At 47.2% G+C, this 17,809-nt stretch overlaps 1 protein-coding gene across 1 annotated transcript in view; it reads right to left on the bottom strand.

Annotated features, from left to right (window-relative positions):
* Nucleotides 1-17,809, bottom strand: part of VANGL1 (VANGL planar cell polarity protein 1) — a 38,548-nt gene that overhangs the window by 11,808 nt on the left and 8,931 nt on the right. Inside the window, exon 4 of the mRNA XM_009274525.2 lies at nucleotides 1,655-1,788. Within this exon, the coding sequence (XP_009272800.1) occupies nucleotides 1,655-1,788 (134 nt within the window). The remainder of the gene's footprint in view (nucleotides 1-1,654; nucleotides 1,789-17,809) is intronic.

The following is a 17,809-nucleotide window of genomic DNA, read 5'->3' as shown; positions in this document are numbered from 1 at the left end:
AACAAAGTTTTGTGAGCTTGCAGCTCCTAAGCTACTAACCCTACCAGACTGGCAGCTTTTCCTCCAAGCTTGGGAGTCCTAACGTCCCAGCAGATGCTGCAGGAACAGAGACCCTGCCACCTCCTGAAGAGATGCTGCAGCGCAGGAAAAGACAAGCCAGCTAGTAACCAGAATGGCAGTATGCAGCCAGCCTGGCGGGCCGTTCGGTTTGAATGGCGTGCAGGCACCTGTGGGATCGGGAAGCCCTCACTTTCCACACACCAGGCCTCATTGAGAGTGAACAGCTGGAATGAAAGATTTCACCTCTAGAAAAGCGCAGAGCAAGTCTGTTTGCTTCATGTCTCCAACTCAACTTGTTCTCTCCCACCTGAGAGCTTCTTCACTCCAGGCAGCAGGGGACACACGATGAACAAACCTGCCCTTCTCCCTCCCCCGCTGCTTCCCTTCACTCTTCCTCTATCAGGATGGGGACATCTCACTGTAAGGATCTAAACCTCCAATTAATTTTACGGACTCAGGAGTGCTGCATCAGGTTTGGGGAAACAACAATAGAATAAGGTCTTTGAAACTTCTGAAGTCACCAAAAATGAAAAAAAAAAAATTAAAAAAAACATAAGGCATTGAAGCTTTGTTGAAGGTAAAACAATCATGTCTCATGTTTTCCCATGTGACAGATATTCTTCATATTTTGGTCTCCACACCCTGCATGCAGAGCCACCTTGCCCAGCTAAGTCCCTTCGGTCCCTTCTCCTTTCCAGCTCTCAAAGCCTTTCAGTACTAACAAATTCCCGGGCAGGATGTGCCTTACCACATCTTGTCACAGGACTTCATCCGTCCTTCACCATAAAAGCTTCCCTACACAACTTCAGCTCTTTCATCAAAGGAATGCGCACTTTTATAAAGGCTGTGATGGCTGGGCACACCCTGCTTATCAAGCCTAGCTTTCACTGATAGGGTTTAAGAGTGCCAAATGATTAAGTCCAGTTTTCACAGCTTTGAGCGTCCACAGGGATCCATCCATCCATCCTCCCACAGGCCTCTTTAAAGCCCAAAAGTTTGAAACAGGTTTGTAGAATGGCAAAGCTCAAGAGGGATAGTTATCTGTCTCTGAATTTCCATGACCTGCTTAGCATCACGATGACTTGGGAGCACAGCCACGCATAAGCCAGGCATAGCTAATTTACCGCTAAGGCTGCTGCTTCTTCCCACGTTGGTATCAACCTCCTTCACTTTCCTGACGGCTGCCCATGGCTGCCCGTGGAAGTGGCATGGTAAACGACTGAGGAACTCATTTAAGTTAAAAGTTGTGTTTATTGTACTAGCACAACCAAGGAGATGTCCCAAGGGTGTCAAAAAGCAGAAGCTGCCTAAAACAAGCAGTAGTGCCGAAAAGCGCTTGTCAAGCCACATGATAATTAAGCCTGACCGAAAACTTGTCCACTTCACCTGGCAAAGACAAAAGCCTTATTGTGGGCTAAACGCATCTGTAAAGTCATCTGGAACCGGCAAACTCAGCACTGTTAGGAAGATTTCCAGCAAGAGACAAGGATTTGGCAAAGCAAAAAGGTGAGAATGTGTGCATAACAAAGCATAAAGCCAACCCAGCCCTTCCCCATCCCACCCAGTCTCAGAGACTACATCTCACCTCACCTACCATCAACATTGTAGACTTTCAGGCCAGCCATGTGCTTGGCTGCACGGGATTTGGAGGCTGTTAGCAAGGCTGGGTTGTAGACTGTGAAATCTTTGTAGTAATTTTCCAGAACCACCAGTGCAGCTCGCTGGATGCTAGGGAAAAACAGACACACAAGACAAAACACCCCAAAATGCAACAAGTTCTTTTGTTTCCTTAAAATAAAAAAAAAAAAAAAAGAAAGAAATAGCCACATTATTTGGAACAGGGTTGTCACGCCCACAGAATTGTGCAATACACAGAATACTCTCTCTAGGACCTGAAATTTCATTTGAAATGCAAGACAAATGTCTCTGCCCTCACCTCAATAGGAGGATGACAGGAAATCCCTAAACAAGGGCAGCACATAAACTGAAGCACTAGACTGCCTGCAGTATGGGAAAATACAGAACAAGAGCTTAGCCCACCACAGCAGCAGGACAGCTGTGACAGAGACCTTGCCCAGGCTGAAGATCAGAGCACCGCACTGGTTTTGCTGTAGCTGGCTGGACTAGATGGAGGGACCAGCTCAGGATGGATGCTTTTCCCTTTGAGTCATTTTCAGCCGCACCTCGCAGCTCCTCAGATCTCTTCCATCCCAGCACTGACAAGAGCCCCATCTCTTCAGCTTTCACAGCAAGATAAGATCGCTGCCTGAGGAGTACGGCTGCAGGAGAAGGGATTACCTCAGTATTGCTTGTTAAATCCCAGGCAAGGGACAGAATAAGGAGCAGTGACACTCCCTCCCTCCCTTTGAAGGGATGCCTCTATATAAAGTGATGACACACGGGAGCAAAACAGCACATGCACCAGCAGCAGGAAAGGCTCAACCCAGAGGTATCTTTCTTTGCAGTCATTTCGACAACAGAGAGAGATGCCTGTAGGCACTGCTACTAACAAATAGGACAGTATTTCAAAACAAGCAAGCGCTATGGTGTTTAAAAAAATCCAACACACACAGAGGATCTAGGCCGTAGCTCCCTCCCCGTTGCTCTGGCTCCAGGCCCCAGCATGGTGTCTGGCTGGTGGTAGTATTCTCAGCAAATCACCTAGATCACCGATTCAGCCAGCTGGAGTTTGCCAAGAACCCACACTTAATTTTGTTTTGAAGCCACAAAAATTATAAGGGAACTGCCAACACATTTGTTGCCAGTTAATTGTAAAGTTCACACTTACCAACAAAGCCTCTCCTAAGGAAAGCAACTAAGTATTCTCACACATGTTACAACATAGGAAGAAAACATTACAAGGATGGTAACGTGGGAAAATAAGACATGAACACATTAAAACCTAAATTCAATTCTCAGCACTACCACCAATCCAACGCATGCTCCCAGAGGAGCAATTTAAATTTCCCTGTGCCTTGTGCTAACATTAAACTTGTGCATCACACCCCAGTAATTTAAACATACGCGCACACACACCCTCTGCCATCCTCATTCTCCAGCTGTCCCCCCCGCACAGGCCAGTGAATTAAACGTAGATGCCAGCCCATTCATGAGATTCTGAGAAAGAGCAACAAACCCAGACTTGTTCACTGTGTACCTTCATCAGTCAGTGTTATGGTACAGTGCCATATATTTCATTAGCTGTGTACCCTTTTTGAAGGAAATTCCATCTTTAGGACTGTTCGGTGGGGTCTTCTGCATCCAGCTAGAGCATCTTAAAGCAGCTTTATTTTTCAGGTGCCGGTCCTTCATACTTCCTCATATCAGGTTTGTTAAAAGCAACTCCATTTAAGCACTCAGATACTGATACGGTATAAAAAGCTACTATTTAATCAAGGAAATAATCTTCCTTTAATGAAGTAGTACAGACTGACCCACTGCCACACACATGTAGGCGCTGACACAGAACAAGTGAAAGCCGGTTTATTTCTCCCTGCCAAACTTCTGATTTCTACTGTGAATTTGCTGCAGCTTAAAAACAAAATTTCATAAAAGAAGTCATGCGGTGGCAGCACATATTCCCCCTTCTGACTGCATTCAAACATGACCGAGTTTTTCCATATCTGCTTCCCAGGAAGGTAAAACTCCATAGAGTTTCACCTCAAAGTGCAACATTTGGAAAACTAGGATCAACTAAAAACAAGAAGATAAAAATGAACAGAGTTATACTCTGCTAATACACTGCACTCATTTCAGGCAGTGTTGGGATTTCCATCCCAGCAGTGGGAAATGTTTGGGAGGTACTCCATTGACCAACTAGCTCTATTAGGACAAAGCACAACTCATCACAGGAGAGAATAATTTCTTTTAATACATACACATTTTCCCTGGACCCCGCAGAGAATGCGATGATCAGGATGCCAGCTTTCCCCACCCACTACCCCTTCCATCCCCTCACTAAATAACCTACCCCACCAATTCATTGGCACACGCACCCAAAATCCAAACACAATAAAGCTTTTACGTTGCAATAAGCAACCATCATTGCCCTGAAAATTAAAGCCCAGCTATATTTCGCTGATGCAAATCCAGTACAGGCTCAGTCCCACGTATGAGATACCCCAATCACACAGAGGGTCTGCTCTCTAGGGAGAGAACTGTAATTAAACATCAATTTCCTAAATTTCTACCAGCCCATTTCTGTCTCCCATGTAGTCCATCCTACGCATGGCAGCTAAGACAGCTGGACTGCAACTCTTCAAATTCTATTTTAAGGGGGTTGGAATTAAAGAGTGGACAAGAAAATTAGAAGGGTGACAATAATTAGCAAAAGCAAGGAGAAGGCTGAATCAGAGCCTTCTGGGCTGGGTTGCTCAACCTCTTCACCCACATCAAGGGGAAGCCTCACCCTGCACAGCGCAGGACAGCCAGCCCTGCCCCAGGCGGGAGCTGCAAAGCAACAAGAACACCCCGAACAGACACAGTCGTCACAAGCCCAGCAGAAAGGGACCCAACGCACTTGTGCAACACAACGCACAAGGAGGAGGGTAACTGCAAGCAAATACGCATCCAGAGCAGCCCTGAGGAGCGAGTAGGAGCAAAGCAAAACGCTAAGGAAGTCTGCTGTCTCCCAACAGAAATTCAGTTTTTCGGGACTTTCCACTGCAGGCCAGACCCTCTGCTGCCTTGCGAGCAAGGTGAAGTGGCTGCAGCAAGCCTCCTCTCCACCCACACGCCAGCTCCGATGGGAATGGAAACTGGCAGCCTTCCCAGAGCCCGCGTTCGGAGGCTGTTTCCTTGCAGAAGTGTCTCAGGAGGGGTTCAGCACCATGTCGGTCACTGCATTCATTCACCCCACACTTCAGCAAACTGAGGCTTTCCTTGCGTTTATGATTTTAAAAGAATGGGGAGGGGCAGGAAGAAAATGAACAGAAAGTTTCAATACTTAATTGCCTGTTTGGAGAGGGTCAGAGTGAAGATCCTCCTCATGTCTTACAAAGTGGATCTGGCAGCCCAATATATTTCAGGCATTGTAACAAACTACCAGAACACAGAAAAGTGTATCAGAATGTGAAAAGCATTTTTGTGCAACAGTTCAGACTCAGAAAACCTATGACATGAGAAAAAAAAAAAACAACAACAAAAAAATCAACCAACTCTTGCACAGGCCAGTGACCTACTGGAAACCCAGTTTTCCTTGTAGGCAACATTGGTAAGGCTTTATATTTTGTTGCTTTGCATTTTGTGTGGTTGAAGGGTTGCTTTCTTTGTTGGTTTTTTTTTTTTCCATTATTACTACTACCCTGAAGAAGGCCATGTCACAGCACGCTGCCAACAAGGAAAGCAAACAAGCAGATCCAACAGAAGCACAGGTTACCTCAGTGGCATTTGGCAGTAGAGAAACACAGTCCTTTACAAACAGTAATGAATTAACTTTTACAGGGCATCCAAGGAAGTGGAGGAGGGGACTGTGATACAAAGACAGCAACTATCGCCAATTTTTCTCTCGAAAGGTAAGTCAGGAACAGTTTTGCCTGAATACCTGCTACTACATGGGATTTTTATATTTGAGGTCTTGCCATACTCTGTAGCTCAGAGGCCATTTTGGCTTTGTATTTGCCTTCTGTGACATAGCTACACCAATACCGAAATTAGCTTTCTTAGAGGATATCCAGGAAAACAAGCCAGTGCTACAGTGAAGCAAAGCACAAGGAAAGAAGCCTGTTTATATAATCAAAATACTGGCTTTGGACCCCGCCAGTTTCTAGAAAAATGGTTTTGAGTCTTCTGAAGTGGTGGAAAAGGGTTAGCAAAAAAGAAAATGAGAAAAAAAAAAGATTTAAACCACACCCCTATGCTCAAAGTTGCCATTGGACACACTAGGGTCAAACCCAGCAGGCTGCAGCAGCCATCATTCACATGGTTTTAGCAGTTTCGTGCTTTCCTGCTAAGCTAGAAATGTAGCCTGTCATGGTACTATACCAACCATCAGCTAGACACTGCTAATCATCGCAGGCGGGGGAATGCCTCACGCTTTTGCAGATATAGATATAAATACACATCCAGAAAGAGCTGCTTGCTACCAGAGCACCCACTTCCTTACCTTGCTATGGATGCAAACCCTGTAGCATCAGAGTTTAGGTTGAGCCACACACCTAAAATCCATAGGGATACTCAGAGAGGCCTGATCACTGCTGTGCTAATTGAGGGCTGAGGAAGCCTAGGGTTATTTAATCAAATGGTTCCCAATACAGACTCCTCTCCTCCAATCAACATTTTTTTTGTGTTCTCCAAAACAGACACAGCATCAAAACAAGCCAAAGTCTCTGGGCACACGAAATACATGCCACAGCTGGTTGGGAAGCTTTGGCACCTCAAAGAGAAGCTGAGCAAGGATTGCACAAAGCAACCTTCCACGCAGAGCCAGCTTTGTCTTACTGGCTGTCTCCAGCCTACAACTGCATCAAGCTTATCTACTGCAAGAGATGCTGAGGTCTCCTGAAGTGCTGAGCTACTTATCCACAGCACTTCATACTCTCTAGCAGTGCTGTCAGCTCATACCCAACAGGCTCAGAAAACTTCTGTGCCTTCTCAGAAGCACCCTACAATCATATCTCCCTCCCAGAAAACCCCTTTCCTTCACATACTCTTTTGCTAGGCGCAGAGCAGGGGCTTGAGTTCCTGGTCCTTCACCACGCTTGACTGCTCTTCCAAAGCAAAGTCACCAGGAGCAAAGCCTTAGAAATAAAACTGGAAATAGACAATTGAAATTAAAATGCTTCCCACACCAACATCCCTGCTGAAAACGGTTACAGAAGGTATTTCCACCATCCTCTACACAGACTTGCTAGCCTGCTCTGCCTACCATAGATAGGGGTGAGGCCAGCGCGGGCTGCCCAGACAGATGCTCCCCGGGCAGCACTGCCACACCAGGGGCCACCTCCTGTGAGCTGGCAGACCACAAGGGATTTGATACTTGCTGTCCTTCCCAAGCAGCACCTTGAAGCAAGGCTCCCGAGAGGACCGAGGTCATGCAGAAGCGCTTCGCAGTGCCGGCAGTAGCACCAGTGCCTTAGCTACAGTTTTGTCCTCTCCAGTAAACAGAGCCAGAGTCAGATCTCAGCAGAGATGCCAAGGCAAGGAACTCCTTCTGCAGCTGTGGCCAAACAAGCAGAGCAGAAAAATGCCTTTTGATCATCGTAACTACAACAGCATTTCAGTCTGGTAGAGTCAAGAGAACAAGACCACAGCCCGTAGGAACATGAAAACCACATTTTCTTGTCAGACAACCACAACTGAAATCTCCACTCGGCTAAGGCAGACAAGAGCAATCCTTGCCCTCTCTGGAAACAGCACCGGGCAACCGAGACGCAGCGAGTTTGTTTTAGATACCCAACTTCTGGCATTTGGTCAGGCAGGGAAGAGAATTTGCAAAGTCAAGCCTTTATCGGGGAAGGGAAGGAAACCTCAGTGCAGTAACAGGTTGTCACTGTGATAGCAGCACAGCTGCTGCCCCCAAGGAAGTGAACATCCATCCATGAATGGTGCAATTTATATGGAGCCCAAACACACACACACAGGGTTTGTCCCACGGTTTTGCAGCAACCAGTCCCCATCTGTTCTCTCCCCTCCCAGCCTTTTTAAAAAAAAATAAAAGAACCGGAATTTAAGTGTGTGTCCATACCCCCCAACACTGGACATCTGAACAACTGTCACATGAATGTTGTAAGTTTAAGGAGAGCACCAGCCTGGTTTCTAGCCGCAGATCTCCCCTTTTCTGCCCTGCATGGTCCAAGACACAGTGCTCTCCAACACACACACACTCTATGCCAAGTCTCATGTTTCCTGAGACAAAAAACCAGAATCAACACACCAGCTGAGCAGTACAGTAGTTCGCTGCTGATGCAGAAGGGATTTCAGTGTACAGATTTTCTGAATGAGAAGGGGAGAGTAGGATTCATTTTCAGGTTGGGTTTTTTTTGTTTGTTTTCCTCAATAGCAGCCTAGCCAAAACCCTCCAGTATGGACAAAAAAGGAAAGGACCCTGCAAGTCTACTACTTAACATTACTGTTATGTTCTAATCTTTTTATTTGGAAGAGAAGCTGTGAGTATGGAAACGAGAGCTTTTAAAATAGAAGATTTACAGAAGGGTTATGACCAAACTTGGGGGAAAAAAAAAAATCCACTCCTTTATGTCATATGACCCAAACAAGCTACTTATTTAAGCCTCCCTGAAGAACCCTATAAAAGTATTCCCAGGCCAGTACTAAGAAGATGCTGCTACAGAAGTACAGAGTGCTAAGTTCTAGCAAGCAGCTATAAAACCCCAGTAAACCCACAGGCATGCTCCCACTGCAATTCTCCTTCTGAGAAACTTTCCAGGCTGATTCTTCAGGAAGTTAACTGGTCTTCAGGGTACCAGCACATGGGCTGAATGTTTTTCCCAGTCACCTTTATTGGTAGAACTTCAGATTTCTATGAATGCTTTCCCAACAGCTGCACTGCCCTCACTTCCACTTCCAACAGCTGGAGGTGGCAGCTAGTATAATTAGCTAGGACAAAAACCCAAGACACTAGTGGTAACATGTAGTGAGGAAGAGGAGGAAAGCACAATCCTCTCACTCAGAGAGTGGTCCAAAAGGTCCAATAATATGATTTACCAGGAAAAGACAAGTCACTGTGTTGAGGTCAGATACTGTGACAGCACCACACTTCTCTTCCTCAGTAACACAGTGAACGCTTCATTTCATGGTATACAGTGCCATGGGAGGCAAAGATCATAGGGACACTTGTTACCTCCGACATCATATTCAATAGATAGAAAAATGAAATAAGAAATAAGCTGCAAAAGCCTAACATGAGTTTTAGAAACAATGGAGGTCCCAGAGCACCAGAAGAGCTTCCTATGGGAGGCAGGGGAGTCTTTTCACAAGAAAGGAAAGACTTAAGCCCTTGCTGAGCCTAAGCTTCTTCCCAGGTTCACTGTATGCAATTCTAGGATGCCTTATTGCAAGGGGTCAGCCTAGGTAACCAGAAAGGCTGTCTTCCAGCCCCCTCACAGAACAGCAAAGGGGAGTTTGTTAGCATGTGGCAAAGGTACGTTGCACCAATTACCTCAGCCCATCCACTGGGACGGGTACGTGAGTGTACAACAAGAGCAGCTTCAGGGGCTGCATCTGAAAGAGCAGCTTGTGAAAGCCTGAGCACACGGCGCGACAAACCTCTCCCCCAGAAGGCTGAAGAAGCCAACTGCCGGGAGAGCAGGCTCCAAAGGAAACCACTCGCATCCTCCTACGCCAGGACTGCTTCTCCAAGATGAACACACACAAGTGTGTGTGGGGGGTTGTTTTCAAGCACTTACTCACCGTGCAGATACCTAGCAGAACCACTAAATCCAAACGGTATAGCTCACGGATTAGCCAGTGGACAACAGCAGCTTTCAGGCACTAACAGCTTGGGCTGGATTTCAACCAGTTCCTCAGACACCAATAACCACAAGCAGATGCCCCAACAGCTCTCAAACTAGAGACATCCACTTCCCTTTGATCATATATAACACATTCAAACAGGCGAGGCACTACCTTCTCATCAAGCAGAGAGCGAGCCCTTGCTACCAGCACCTCATTGTGCCAGGGTCTGCTGCAACACAGAGAAAAAAGATGAGAGCAAAGGAACTGCCCATGCCCAGCCATGAATCCGCCATGTCCCAGACACCCACAGTGAACCGAACCAACGCCTGGCCAGACATCCACACTACAAGCTCAACCCAGTACCCTCAGGAGCCAGTAGTAGTTGAATCGAATCTGGAGAGCAGCAGCTACTGGATCCACGTGCTAGAGCTCAGAAATGAGTTTTCCAAGCACACTGCCAGCACACCAAGCAGTCTGCCTCCATGCCACGGTTTTGCAAAGTGGTGGGGTATCCTCAAGGGAGCTAGTGAGAATACTAACTTGCTTATTTAGGAGGGGAAAAAAAAAACCCCAACAAACCCCCCCCCAAAACCCCTACCGTCTGCTCACACTGAAGCAAAACCAAAGCTGTGAAAGGCTTCCTTTATCTATTGAGCAAATTGGCAGGTTGGGAAGGACAGCAAGAGAAGAGCACAAAGGGGACAACTTAAGTGAAAAGATGATGGGAGGAAGCTGCTGCCAAGCCATCCCCACGAGCCTGCACAGAATGGCAGATACAGGCACACCAGACAGACACAGCTGCCGACAGAGAAGGGGCAAGCCGGCTTCCCCAGGCACCTGCTAGTGTTGCACCCAGCCACCAGCAGCCCAAGCAGGCTCCACTTGTCTGCACCCAACTTGACACAGACCCATGACTGATTTGAGAGAATCAGGGACACTGCTGAAGTCGATCTTACGGTTAACATCTCCATAACTGAGCAGACTATGGAGGCCAAATGAGCCCTGTGGAAGGAGACCTGCATGACTCGATAATAATTTAGAGAGTCCCGTCTCACAGCTGGCGATCTGACTCTACACCAAGCCCACAACAATAATTTGCCACGGGGTACACCGTGTCCAGCTCTGCACCTTAAGGGGTGTGGCGTGGGACATGAGACCTGTCCCTCACGTTTGGGCCACAGCTGGTCCCCTGTAGGCCTGCTGGGTAGGGGAGGAGAAGCAAGGACTTGGTGCTCTCCTTTCCCCAAGCTCAGCAGACGAGCGCACCTTTGCAGACAGAGCCACACACCACCAAGGACTGCTCCTGCTCTGCAGGCAGACTGTAGCAACGCATGTGCACAACCTATCTCCCCACGCAGGCAGCAGCAGGACCGCTTTCAATGAAACCATCACCGCCACGAGAGGATGCTGTCCTGCCTCTTTCCCTCTGCCCCATCACACCTTTCTTCTGTCCCGACAAGCCTTTGTAACCCTTAAGCACCACAAGGGCAGTTAAAAAGACTGCAGAAATTGAGCCGGGCTAAATAATCCGGGAAGAAAAACACACACACAAACTACAAAGCTACATAGAATCATAGAATCATTAAGGTTGGAAAAGACCTCTAAGATCATCGAGTCCAACCGTCAACCCAACACCACCACCCACTAAACCATGTCCCTAAGTGCCTCATCTACACGTCTTTTAAATACCTCCAGGGATGGGGACTCAACCACTTCCCTGGGCAGCCTGTTCCAATGTTTAACCACTCTTTCACTAAAGAAATTTTTCCTCATGTCCAACATGATAGATAATAGAGAGATATAAATTACCAGTTCCACCATTCAGATCCCTGTGCAACCAGACAAGATTTCTTTGGGAGGGGTGAGGAAGGATCAGACAGTTGACAGGATTTTTTTGCAGCAGCATTAGTTTAAGAAGTGATGTGAAACTATGATCAAACATTTATGTAACTGAGGGGTGTACCGAGTATGAGGGAGGCTTAACCTCTCAAAAGTTTCTACACACTTGAGGTTATATTTAGGATTTAAGGAGTTTCAAACAAGTCAGGGGGGACAGGACGACACCAAGGTGTGCTTTACCTTCTGACCACAGGAGTTGGGAGCAAGACCAAGAGCTTACCCTGCATGCAAGAGTGAAACAGGCACTTAGTGCAGACACGTAAGGGAAGAAATACCAGACTCCCCCAAGCCCTGAGCTCAAGGGCACCCATTAGCCTCCAACTCAAGCCTGTGCCCCGCTCAAGCGCCTAGCAACCTTGCAGCAGCCAGCAATACACGGTACCCCGGATTACCACTTCCAGTCCCTGGGAGTAGCATAATCCATGACAGCAATGCATTTCCTCTTCCCAGCATACATGTATGCTATGCATCTGATTAGTCTGAGCCTCAAAAGAAAAAAAAATAAAAATATGCAGGAACTGGCAGGTATGGCAAGAAGTTTGTAAGAGTCTACATTTTCAAAAGATAATTTAAAGCCTGACCATGTATCAAGTAAGGCCAGGGTCTTTAGACAAGGAATTCTTCAAGTTACATTAATAGTTACGAAGTAACTAAGGGCGGGATGAGGGTTTTAAGTGAAGGCTAAGAAATGCAACTTTAATTCCAAGGAAAGAACAGAAAGGAAGCGTTGAAAGCTTCTACTGGCAGCGAACCTTCAGTGCTGTAATAGGACTTCACATGTAGATGCTGCTGCCATGAAACAGCAGTATTCAGCTCCTGTTCCAATGGCAGCCTGGTAGGGTCCTCTCTCAGGAAAGAGGACACCTCTTACGTGACTCCCAGCAGGGGACAGGATTAACGTGTCCAGACTTTGAATGAAGTTTGCCATTTGAGTCAATACTACAGCTTCAACTTCTTCTAGGATTTCTTTCACAACACCTCAGAGCATTATTTGCCTGCAAGCCTACGCGGACAGGCCTGAAGAGGCAGCATCGATGCTACCCACTAGCGGATCCTTGCACACAGAGGAATATCAGCTCTCAAACTACAGCCCAGCCCTCCCTGCACAGCATCCCTCCACCACAGGGTATCCCCCACCCAGCTCCACCCCAGCAGGCTTTACATGAGCAAGAACCGCCTCATTTTAAAGCCAGCACCCAGTGACCCTACAAACAACGCTGGGGCTGCAGGGACATGGTTCGTGGTTCCAAGCTGAGCATCAAAAATCCAGCCCCAACAAGGATGCAGATGACCCTCCGCCAGGACTTCAGGAGCACAAACCAGAGTCATCAGCCCCCAAACCGCAGCTAAGGTCCTTACTGCTGTGCTGGGAGCCTATTTTGCTGTCGGCTGGGGAATAGCTCTCCCCAAACTGCCAGCTGAGGTCCCCGCTTGACCTAAACTGCATGAGGGGAACTTAAGCACAGAGGTTCATTTAAGGGGAGCGAGTGCTGGAAGGGGAATCAAGTTATAAGCGAAAATATTGTCCTCGGTTTTGTGGCAGAGGAAAAAAAAAATTCTTTTACTACCACCTAGCTCCCTATTAACTCTTCCTTTATTCCTTCAGGGTAGGGTCAGGAATTAGCTTCCGGTTTTCTTGGACATATTACTTGATTGTGCTGTACGAGAACTGTAAATTCACAATTTCTTGCACTTTTAACAAAAAGTGAGCCGCCTCCTTTTCCCTAAAGGGCACACAGCTCACTCCTTTGCAGAATATTTTTATTTCATCATTCACCACAAGAAGCGGATGTCAAAGGCTGAAGGGGCAGATTTTTTTTGCAGCATTTGAAGATAAAAGTATCTTCACAGCCACAAAATTTGTTCAGCAGCTTAGGGAGACCATCTGTCTCCGTGGGTGGTACACACAGGCGATTTGGAGGGCATGGACAGCAGGGGAAAAGAAATTACATGACAAACCCCTTAAGTACAGGGTAAGCTGGAGTACATGCTGTTCTTGTACTTCTGGGCAGTGTTGATTTTGAAAGACAAACCAACAAGAAGGGAAATCCCTGCAGATGAAACCAATGGCATTTCCTCCACACCATCTCTTTCAGAAGGACGAAGCCTAGCAGCTCCCCGTCAGGGAGCAAGTAATACCATACTAGCTGGGGGATTAATAATTGACAGCGGGCCCTTCACTTAGAAGTAGGCTTGTAAACTTTTAAAGTATTAAGTATTCCAAAAATGTGAGACCGCTCCAGGGTGTAACAATCACCCTGCACCACTCGTCACTGCTGCCTGGTGCATTTGCTGGAGCACAATACGACTGGTACCTGGGCTGTGGTCTAGTACACTCAACTCCATGCTCACTCTTGAGAAAAGGAGAGGAGAGGTGGTGTGTGCACAAGGGGCACTGGGGGTGATTGAGGATCAAGAAAAGCATATGTGGAAAGGCAAAAGGCTAGGAAAACATGCTCCTTTCAGAAAAGCAGAGCCCCCCCAGGCTTTGGAGACACTCTTCACCACATCAGAAACTCCCAGATGAGTTGTGTGTGCAGTCAGATACTGACAGTCCAACCTATTCTTTCCCCTCCCCTCTAATGAGAAGCACCTGGCACTCCTGGAGTCTGCTGTTCACTACTGCCACAAACATCCTCTTAATGAGGTGTTGCTCTGACCCAAGTAAGATGTCCTATCTGGTCTTTGCTGACAACACACCCCATGCACCATCAGACAAACCCTCATAAAACAGAACAAGGCACCGTTCCCATAACTCATCTGGAGCATCAAAGGAGACTGCTCCCTGCTCAGCAGGCAATAGCACACATTTTTTTCAAAGGCTACTGGAAAATTCCCTTCTGCAATTCCACAGGTACCCTCACAGCAAGAGCAATCAGGTGAACCGCTCTCTGCGGCACCATCCTCTGGGAGGCGAGGCAGCAGACACAGGCGGGAGGGGGAAAGGTAAGGTCTGTGACTAAGAATGACTAAGAATGCGGTTGGAAGTCTTTTCCCATTAAGTCATTATTAGTTCAGCCCCAAGTCAGAGCTTCCTTTCCTACTCCATGGCTATTCCATGGCATGGGGTGTTTGAAGAGTGTTAATACTCAACTGCCGGTGCCACACAACTGTGGACAGAGAGTTCTGCAAGCTCAGGAACAGGAGCATGGAGAAGCAGCCCAGCTGCGGAGATGACGCAAAAAGGTGGTTGTAAACACCCAGTTATGTGAAGTGCTGCTGGAAAGGCATTGCCTTGGAGGTCACAAGTCTGACACCTCTCAGTTAGTGCTAAAGAAGTTGCCTGGAGCAGACAGCTCAGCTTCTTCAGGAGATTCACACTTGCAGATGCAATCAACACCCATTTAGCCGGCTATCCCAGAACTTCTTGGGAGGAGAGACTATTTAATGCTGGTGCTCATCAGGTTTGGTGATGGGCAGGGGGGAGGGACAGTCACACAAATGCTCATCAAGGTGCCTTGTACAGATTTCAGGACAGAAAAAATGCATTCAGGAACGAGGCTAATTTCACACAGGCTCGAGGCTCTGGCGACAGAGCTGCTCTGCAAAGTCGCTAGTCTGTGGAACACGCTGTTCTAGGAAGCTCCTGTAATCAAGGCAGCAGGACAGTTAATAAGATGTTTTGCTACAGAACAAGATAAAAACCTCATCAGCTCAATCTCCTTCATCACAGCATTTATCACTATGGAAGATGGTGAGGGTTGAAGAAACCCCAAGGAGAAAGGAGGGTGAGTGTAATTCCTCTAGTCCCTGGGAACGCAGACCAAGCAAACTGCACACAGGGTAGAAGGAAGAGCGCACAAGCCCATAGTGCCTCCAACAGGATTTAGCTGGGCAGGTACAGCATTGCACCAATGTGCACCAATGCTTGTTCTGCAGTCCCAATTCTGACCACCCGGCTGGAAACAGAAATAGCCCACAAGTGTAAGGGATCAGTCACACTAGGAACGACCAATGCAATTAGACACACATTATGAAGTTCCTTCACCAGAAAACAGCAAGATTTCAGCAGCTCTTGCCTCAGGCAAGAGATCCAGCTTCCTAAACCCATGGTTAAGCTGATACATTTCACCATGCTAGAAACAGAAACAAAGGTGTCTATATGCCATGGAGGCTTTCCTTTTGGGGGGGTAGGGAGATTTCAGGACAGCATAACCTACAGAAGTGTTGACACAACTCCAGGCAAGAGCACTCTGTACAGTCCAAATATTGACCAGGTGTTCTTCATTAGGAAAATTTCACCCTTGATAAGGGGAGGCATATTTGAGCAACACCTCGCTGTTGAAAGATCAGATGTGTAAGGCTTACAAATGCAGGCTGGAGTATGAAGAAGCTTATTCCCACTCCCTAGCCCTCTATGCACTCCCTCACTAGGGAACACGGCCCCAGTGGCACCAAGGGACACAGACAAGACAACACTCATAAGGTTAGATCAGTAAATACTGATAGCCTAGAGATCAGTTTTATAAGCAACAGGTTCAATAGATACAAGACTGCCAACCCAAAGCAGCAGGGTCAAAAGTGGCATCAACTTCCACCATGCAGTTCTGTTTCAGCTCTGGTTTGTGTTAAAGGTAAGGGCTCACGCACCACCTAAGAAACAGGTACTCTGCTGCCTCCAGTTCAGCTGGGAGACAGGCTGAATGTTTTCCCCTTCCACAAAACATGCATGCATCTACTTTGTTTTGTGAGCATGTGCAAGCCATGAGATTTCTCAATAAGATATTGACAGTTCCTGCAGAGAAGGTACAGGCTCTTCAGAGGCAGGCACCTGTTTTGAGGGAGCAGCTGCTTCCTTCCTGGATTTTTAAACCACAGTTCAGCAAACATCCATCCAAATGGAGATGGGTAACACAGGTACAGGCAGTGCTCTAACAAACTTTTTCCATACAGAGCTGCTATTGCTAAGTACTAAGCTTCTCTTGATTAGATGGACAGAGAACATCAACCAGCTCACAGCCATCTGCAAAAGCTGTACCCTGATTCCAAGGGTATACGGAGGCCTCCCCACTAGCTTCCCAGCCAGCTGGTTCATAAAGGCAAGCACATGCCAGGAAGGACAGAAAAGCAGACTGAAGCTCTCAGTACTTCATACAACCCGACACATGACAAACTATCATGGCCCTGCTCCTCATATCCCTACTGCAAGGATGAGCAAAAGGGAGGAGAAAGACTACTCTCAGACATTTCTAACCTCAGAAAACCAAGACTATACTGGAGCCCAACATTCAGCCTATGTGTAAGATCAGTAATTACCACACGTGTTTGAAGCCATTCATTTTCTTGAGCTGTCTAGACTAGCAAAGCTCTAGGGTGGGAAAAAGAGTATTCACTGGAGAGGGAGAGAATATGTTTAGCACCCTAACTACAGAAAAGGAGGGTTTTCTCCAGCAAGATCCTTCCTACATAGTTTCTGAGCCATCCAGAAGGTATTGAACTGTGGATGACAGGTGCCATCAGTGTCCTTATCGGTAGGGACAAACCAGAGCCTCAGCTGCAAATCCAAGCCTCAGCTCACAAAACTATCAGCCTTTCAACTGAAAAGTTATCTACTGTCGCTCTCCCCCACCTTTGTTTCCCTTTGTTGTTGCTTTCAAAGTCTCGCCAGCATCCCCACCCAAGCTCTCACATTTTCCCAGGCTTCACCTTTCTTGCATCTACTCTATTCCTTGCTCTTTATTCATACGTACCACCATAAAGCATTCCCCCTGTGTGGCAACCCTTCCTACCAGGAGCAGCAGAGCAGTCAGTGAGCTGAGACTTGGCACCACATTCATTGGGACTCCAGCTTAATTTTTATCTCCTCCCCAAGCTCCTGAATCGATGCCAAAGGGAACGCTCGCTTTGGCAGTCAAGTCTCCCAGAAGAAAAGTTACAGCCAAAGTGCTGGGGGTGGGACCAAGCCAGCCTATTAATAGGTTGATTATAATATGAATTTGGGGAACTAATCCCAAATATGCTTACCCTCCTGGACCTAGGGCCCTCAGGGGTGGAATGGAATACCTAACTCAGCACTTTCAGCTTCTTTGCTGCGTTTGGAGCCAGGGAGGGTGGAAAATCCTGTCTGTACCCTGCCTGGCAAAAACACGGTTTTCCAGAAGGGTGACTGAGCTGTTGTTTTCTTCCCTTCTCCCCCAGAAAGCCTGTTTTCCTTACACTTACATAGCAGCTCCCTTTGCCTCATCAGAAAAGACCTAGAATTTGAAAGCTTCCACCTTGGATTAAAAAGGTTGATATCAACAATTTTCCTGTGGAAAATCCAGAGCTACTCCAAGAAGCAACACTGAACAAGATAGGAACAGGTTGCCCAGAGAGGTGGTGGATGCCCCATCCCTGGAAACATTCAAGGTCAGGTTGGACAGGGCTCAGAGCAACCTGATCTAGTTGAAGATGTCCCTGCCCACGGCAGGGGGGGTGGACTAGATGACCTAAAGATCCT

The sequence above is a fragment of the Aptenodytes forsteri genome, unplaced genomic scaffold, assembly GCF_000699145.1.
Source record: "Aptenodytes forsteri isolate BGI_AS27 unplaced genomic scaffold, ASM69914v1 Scaffold379, whole genome shotgun sequence".
NCBI lineage: Eukaryota > Metazoa > Chordata > Aves > Sphenisciformes > Spheniscidae > Aptenodytes > Aptenodytes forsteri.
This window is presented reverse-complemented; position numbering and strand designations above follow the sequence as displayed.